The sequence below is a fragment of the Ixodes scapularis genome, unplaced genomic scaffold (genome assembly GCF_016920785.2).
Source record: "Ixodes scapularis isolate PalLabHiFi unplaced genomic scaffold, ASM1692078v2 PGA_scaffold6__148_contigs__length_123643588, whole genome shotgun sequence".
NCBI classification, from domain to species: Eukaryota; Metazoa; Arthropoda; class Arachnida; order Ixodida; family Ixodidae; genus Ixodes; species Ixodes scapularis.
Window position 1 is genome coordinate 41,748,243 of NW_024609881.1, and position 6,970 is coordinate 41,755,212.

At 47.1% G+C, this 6,970-nt stretch overlaps 1 protein-coding gene across 1 annotated transcript; it reads left to right on the forward strand.

Moving 5' to 3' along the window:
- Positions 1 to 1,348: 1,348 nt before the first annotated feature.
- On the forward strand, positions 1,349 to 6,155 carry LOC8030911 (the record flags this gene model as incomplete). The annotated part of the gene is made up of 3 exons (XM_002403436.5): positions 1,349 to 1,387; positions 2,152 to 2,360; positions 5,941 to 6,155. Coding segments are annotated over 3 exons (462 nt in total), but the record flags the coding sequence as incomplete, so codon positions are not given.
- Positions 6,156 to 6,970: the final 815 nt, after the last annotated feature.

The window sequence follows — 6,970 nt, forward strand, 5'->3', positions numbered from 1 at the left end:
ACAGCGCACGCTCGGAACGAGCCCAGAATAATAGGCTGCTAAGACCGGCAATTCTGACGGTGTGGAATTCATGTTGCAAAAGAACCGTGGAAGCTCGCCATCAGCACGCGCTCAGCAGTCACGCACACAACTATGGCCGCCAGTGAACACTTCATATAGTGCGTAAGAGTATTTGTTTACAGAGCGCCTTATTGACTTGTAAGTTACACACGTCACGTCATCCCTCTACAGGGAATGGTATACTTTGAAAGTGATGTTTGGGCATGAACTTCATTTGCCGTTTTCTCAATAGCCTCTGGTAACGTGTAGCGGACGTGAAGAGTAAAGCGCGGGACACATGGACGGCAGAATCGTCCGATCCGACGTCCGATCCGACAGTCCGAACGCCGCTCCGAATCGCCGCACGCGAAAGTTTGAGACACACGCTTCCGACCTTGCATGCGACACGACAATCCGTTCGGCTCCGCCCAGGAGATCCAAGCACTCCAGCGAAGGTTCGCGTTCATAGATCTCTGGTCCCAGATTGACGGTTTAGCTTGCACGAGCGAAGTTAGGAGCTCGTTCTCGCTGGCGCGTGCATTCTCTGCCGGGGCCATCTATTACGAATGGGTCAGCGGGATCTCCACGGCGTCCGGCTTCCCGTCGCTCGTCCCGTTTTGTTATTCGTCCCGACAGACCAAGTACGTCATCATGACGTTCGCGCTAGCTGTGCTGTCATTGGCTGGACGCATCCGACAATCCGTCCGCCGTGCGAAACTATCTGGCGCGTTGGACGCACGTCGGATCGCCGATCCGACGCCTGAAGCGACCAAAGTTTTCGGATCAGGCAGTCGTATTGCCGGATCGGACGTCGGATCGGATGGATTTTTCGCGCATGTGTCTCGCGCTTAAAGCGAGGGTATTCGGTAAATGAATTTATTATTCACAACGACCCACCCCCCACCCCACCACACACACACAAAAAAAGAACACGTTTGAGGTTGATTTTCATTTTCCGCAACGACATGTATTGTCAAAAAAAAAAAAACAACAGCGAAGTGCGCATGGAAGCCAACGGTCACATAGGCGCGGCCATTCCAGTTTCTCAAGAGGCGATGATCGTGTTAAATATGCTGATCTGAGACCGGTTGGACGGGAATCGCGATGTTGTCGGTAAAAGTCGCTCCGGCTGCAACCGCTATCTTTCCCGCCGTAGGCTAATACGCAGCTTCTGTAGACTAGCAACAACAATATGCTGTTCCAATCTCTGGACAAACCTGTTTACGGCTAACTCCACTCTTTCCTGGCAGCTCTCCATAAAAAGAACTCCCCTACGGAGTATGCAGCAGTCTCCACTCGAGCATTTTAACCCAGGCCACACCGTCCACCAACAGCATGCAACACCAACGTAAGTAAACTCAGCGTGCGTGACATTTCTGGAAATTGGAGCTCTGCCTAACAGATATCGCGAAAATTGTGTCTTATATATGCATCTGTGTAGTGGCATGAAATATACGACCTATTTATAAAAAATCAGTTTCCGTTAATCCGCGTCAATGTTTAACGCCAAATCGGCAGGCATGCATCTTCCTTAGCTGGGCTGAAAGCGTGTATAACAGATTTTGTTTCTGCTGCTCTCCCATGAAAAAGTTAACTGTGAAGGAACCATGCGCGATCTTTTCGCGTTTTATTAGCTTATCGGTTGCTCAAGCGCTCGTGCAGCGGGACCACCACTCAAAGCTAGACCTTTGCCCATGTAGTTTTTTCGCAGTTAGTGTATGGTAAGTTGAAATGACGCATTAAACGTTGCCGCAAAGTTTGGTACAAACATCTCACGTGCAAAAAGTCGACAAAAAGTACGCCATCGCTTCTAACATCAGCCCCAGATCTCGCCAGCCTACTCCACTTGAACCATCGTCGCCATTTATTTTTGTTATCTGTGCAATGTCGAACACCACCATTATTATTGGACACTACGTCACAGGGCTACACTGTATAGGCGACTTTCCTTTTGTGGTACTGCGGCTCTTCTGAGCTAAAAGAAATATCGCAACCACTATGATAACTGTCGTTTCTGTCAAACGAGGAGTGGAAGCTTATTTGGAGCATTCGCTGCGCAGGATGCGCTCAAAATCACGTACACTGAGCCCGATTTCCATCGTGTTCTTGCAGACCGCCATCGTGCCCTGCCTCGTGACGCCTTACGCCTCCAACGCTGCCGCCGTACACGTATCCGTGGCCCCCAAAGTGGTGCAACAGCCGTTGTTGGAGCACCCCTGCGACGTGGCCTACGTGCCATCCCACGCCCACGGGTACACCATCAGCCAGCAGAAGCTCTTCCACCCCAAGACAATCGTCACTAAGCACGACCCCTTTTTTGGGTGGGTTCTCTTCGCGTCCTGACAAACGAATGACCATTACGAATTTAGAGCATTTAATATATTTGTCGTGCAAATCTGAAAGATTAGATTCGACTCCAAGTGAGTCTCGTTTTATTTAAGAAAATCCCGAGACTGGGGAAAAGATGAAGGACAACACAACGCAGAGTCTCAACAGACAGAGTCTTATTCAAACTCTGCGTGCACAGTAAATATTTTAACACCCAAAATCGTGTTAAAAGGGTGTTTGTTTTAACCAACACCCTTCCTACACCCTTCCTACACCGTTCCTACACCCTTTTTACACGATTTTTAGTATTGGTGGGTGTAACAGGGGTGTACGAGAAGGCTTACACCCTACATACACCCCTATCACACCCACAATTTGAAATATGCTCAGGAAATCGTGTTAGAAGGGTGTAGGCACTCGTCGCAACACCCCCCGTTCATAACGTGTAGGAAGGGTGTGATGGACTTATATGATTTCAAGGAGTCGGAGTTAATCACGTCGAAGAAACCCTTGTCTACGAGAGGAACCGTTAAGGACATCGTGACATCGATTGATCGTCATCGCGGTATAGCAGCATGTGCCCCAAATCGAGGAGCTAGCTATGAAATGAGCCGGAAAAAAAAAAATGTCGCCTGCATTAGCAAGCTCGAATTTTTATCTAATATGTGCTTTAAGCGGTGGATTTTATACTTTGTGCAATACCAAGACGTAACTCAAATTGCTTGGAATTATGTAGCGATGCATCGGTCCGGTGTCCCGTCAAAACTTCAGGACATCAACGAGAACGTGCAAGAATGCGCGTCACATTCATCTTACACAAATCCGCTTTCCCCTCTGTACGGTCAATATCATTGTCATCGACGCCGTTTTTCTTCACGCCAGAGGAGAGGCCATTTATTCCTACCGGTTTTTGCCCGAAAACCCGGCGCATATGACGATGAGCAGTGCTCTATGCTTTTGTCCCCGGTCAAGTGGTTAACGGACGTCCACAAACTTTTCATTCACACGGTGTGAGATGGGCGTAATGTTGATACTGTCGATTACACCCATGATTTTATAACCGTTCATGTTTATTCCTTTGATGAAACGGTTGCTGATGTACGGCGGCACCAACATCGAATAGTGCTAGAGGATGTTTTTTGCAACTCCGATCGAACTCTTCGTCCGAGAGGAGCCGAAAATTACGTGTCGCGCGTGCATCAGTTTTATCAGTTCAACTTCGATTTAAAAAATCACCTCTGCTCGCAAAAGGTGACCGAAGACGTGTAAATATACAGCCCAGGCAACACACCGTATGTCGCCGATATTGGATATATTCGAAAAGGTTGTGCCCACACCATTTTGGTTTAGCCAATATTTAACGAATGGGATGAGTCGCGCCAACGATATCCTGACATGACGTACGCGACGCCGTTTTTAGTTGAGTGTTGAGAGTATCCTGCGTGAATCGACTATGCCGGAGAGGTATTTCTATTTCTTTGCCGCCTAAAATACGACGTTAAAAATAAAAAAAAAAATTAGCCAAAACGGAATCAGCTTGCTTTTAGCCCGAGAAGTCTTTATCGGGCAAAAAGCGAGCAAATTCCGCTTTGCTTAATCTTTTTATTCATTTTCTTTTTAACTGTGCTGAAGCTTGAAACAAACAGTGGCGCCTTTTTTTGGGTAGCACAAACTCACCTGACTGAACCAATAAATACACTTATAAAACACATAAAGAAAAAAAAAAGGAAAGAGAAAGAAGAAATTCAAACGCATAAACAAGACGACGATCAACGAGTTCTACCCAGAAAGCATAAGCCTCTCCCCGGCTCCACACTTTTCGAAAGGGAACCGCCATTCGAACAACAACTTCAAGGTCCCACATACAAGGCGACCCTCCCTGTGCAGCCCAGGAGGCAGCAGAGGGAGATTAGCAGCTTTGTCCACCCCCCTTTGACCTCTTCTTCTGATAAGCCTCCCCACTTTCTTTTGTGTCCGTGTGGCTGTGAGCGAGTGTGAAGGCCGCTTCTAGCGAATCGGAGGTGTGGAGCGAAACACGTGACCGCTCTCCGTTGGACAAAAACGCTTGGACGAACATTTGTCACGCGACTCGCTCTGACACGCTGATGGCTTACTGGGGTCATAGCCTTCGCCGTTTGCCAGTTTATGGTGAGTTGTAGGGACCACGTAAATCCGGTTTCCAAAAAGCGTCCGTCAGTGTTCTCTTTCTCGTGCAAGCAGGTCCTCACGAGTTCCATTTCGCGACCGTGGTTTTTCGTCGTGAACGGCTGGAATACATCTATGCCAACTTTTTAATCTATTGGCCATTTATTTCGTCGGAGTCTATGGAATTATTGTGCTGTGTTTGTTGGACGAGTTTGGACAAGGAGCTGCTCATCGGCGGACGCGAGACTTCCGTTGAATGTGATCGACCGCCTTCATCCTCGACATTGTGTTTGCGGTGTTTCGTGCTGCCCGAATCGGATTGTGCATCTATCGCGACAGAGTGCTGCTCATCGGTGACCGCGAGGCTTCCGTTGAATGTGAGCGACCGCCTTCATCCCCGGCATTGTGTTTGCGAATTGTTCTGTGCTGCCCGAATCGGATTATGCATCTATCACGGATTACATGAGATCGCTCTCTTATTTGTAAGTACTTTGCAAGCATGCTTAAAAACATGAACTGCCGCTTGTGTCCCAAGTGACTTCCGGTCGTTCCGTTTTTCCAAGCCTGTCGAGTTTTGCTTACGTCACCAGTGCTAGAAAGAATAAATGTCGCAAGCAGGGTTCTCCCCAGGAATTTGTGAGAAGTGGACATTACCAGGGGGGGGGGGGGGAAGGGCTAGAAAGTAACACCCCTTTTTAGGGTGTTAGACATTAATCACACCCCTTTTTAGGGTGTTAGAAATCACACCCATGACTAAGGGTGTTAGAAAAATCACACCTTTATTCTAGGGTGTGAGAATATCACACCCCTTTTTAGGGTGTCCGAAAATCACACCCCTTTCTTAAGGTGCTAAGACTTACACCCATTTCCTAGGGTGTTCTGTTACACGAATAAGGGTGCTCCCCATAGGACAAGCCATTTACACCAATAAGGGTGTTAAAATTTTAAGTGTGTGCTCTGGCATACTTCGTCCTTTCCCCAGTCTTGTGGTTTCTCTTAAATTATGCTAAACCTTTATCAGCTCGTTTGCGCCCCAAAGTTTTGTTTGTTAAGTCTGCCAACTGTCACCACAATTTTGTTGGCGCTGCTGTGTTTCTGTCAGTGACCGCGCATACATTGCGTTGCAATTTATAACTTGAACGTGATGTAAAAATACTCTACGGCCGCCAGCACTTGCCCATTAATAAGCCAGGCTTCTTAATGTGAGTGTTATGGGATCACTTTCAAGCAGGTAATGCCAACAAAAATAATAATTATCTCGTGAAAGCATGTGCATTATAATATATAGGACCTCAAAGGGCTTGCTCGATATTAAAGTCACCAATTATTCCGGAGTCCGACATTGTGTCAAGCCTTTGACTGCATTTCTATTGAATACTGATTTTCTCGTTATACTGTCACATAAAAATGCTTCTTTTTTATCCGCAGCACGTACCACCAGGCCGAAGTACACCACGCTCCAGTGGTGACGGGAGCTCCTAGTTCCGTGCACCACAGCCGAGATGGACGCTTCATGCAGCACACATTTGGAACCGTCTGTTTACTAGGCACTTTACTCCTGAAGCCGCCCTTTGTAAACCGTACCCACCCGTATTTGAAGCAGAATAAATGGAACTCTAATGCGTTGCAGGTACCTCTCTGAACTTGCTTGAGTAAATCGAAAAAAAATAATTAATTTCCTGCTGACTCTATCAAGTAAAAAAAAATAACCACAGTGACAGAGTATTTCATAAATTAGGACTTAGGCATTGCCGACCAATTTGAAGTTCTTAGAAATTATGAATGAATGGTTATTTTCGCAGGAGATATCAATTGTAAGTTTGTCAAAGAGGAAACCATTTTTTGTGTCCACTTTCTCTTGCACAAAATGTGACATCTACCCCTATAGACCAATGTCAAGAAGCTGACGACACTGTGCCCCACTGGTAACAGTTTTGTCGCTGCCCATGGTGAAGGAATGTTTTTTTCTTCGGCTCGCTGTCCCTGAGTCAAAAAGCGCCATGGCAAATGCAAGTAACGCGGTTCTGTTTCCCATCGCCGGCTGGGAAAATAACCTTGCTTAGCTTGCTGGGTATGAATCATGAAAACAAAGAGCTCTCATCAAGATCTGTCTGCGCGTCGTTCTTGGATTCCAAAAAAGTCTAGCCAACTATACTTGCATAAAAACGATGCCTTCAGAAAGAGCTTAATGCGGTGTTGTCCCAATACTGCACCCGTGCGAGCATGTGACCCGGAAAAGTGTCCGCACTTTACGGCCGCGCGTGCTTTGCAGGAACGCTAAAAGCCCAGAGCTCCCACTTGTTGAATCAGAGGTGACTGGAATTCAGCTTAAGCGAAGTATAATCAGGCAGGCTGTGAAACAAATATGGGTCGCAGAGAAGGCTTTTCTGAGCGCCTCCAACGGCCAAGCGAGACTCTTCATAGGCGACAGGGTGCCACATAGTGAGCCATTCTTTGT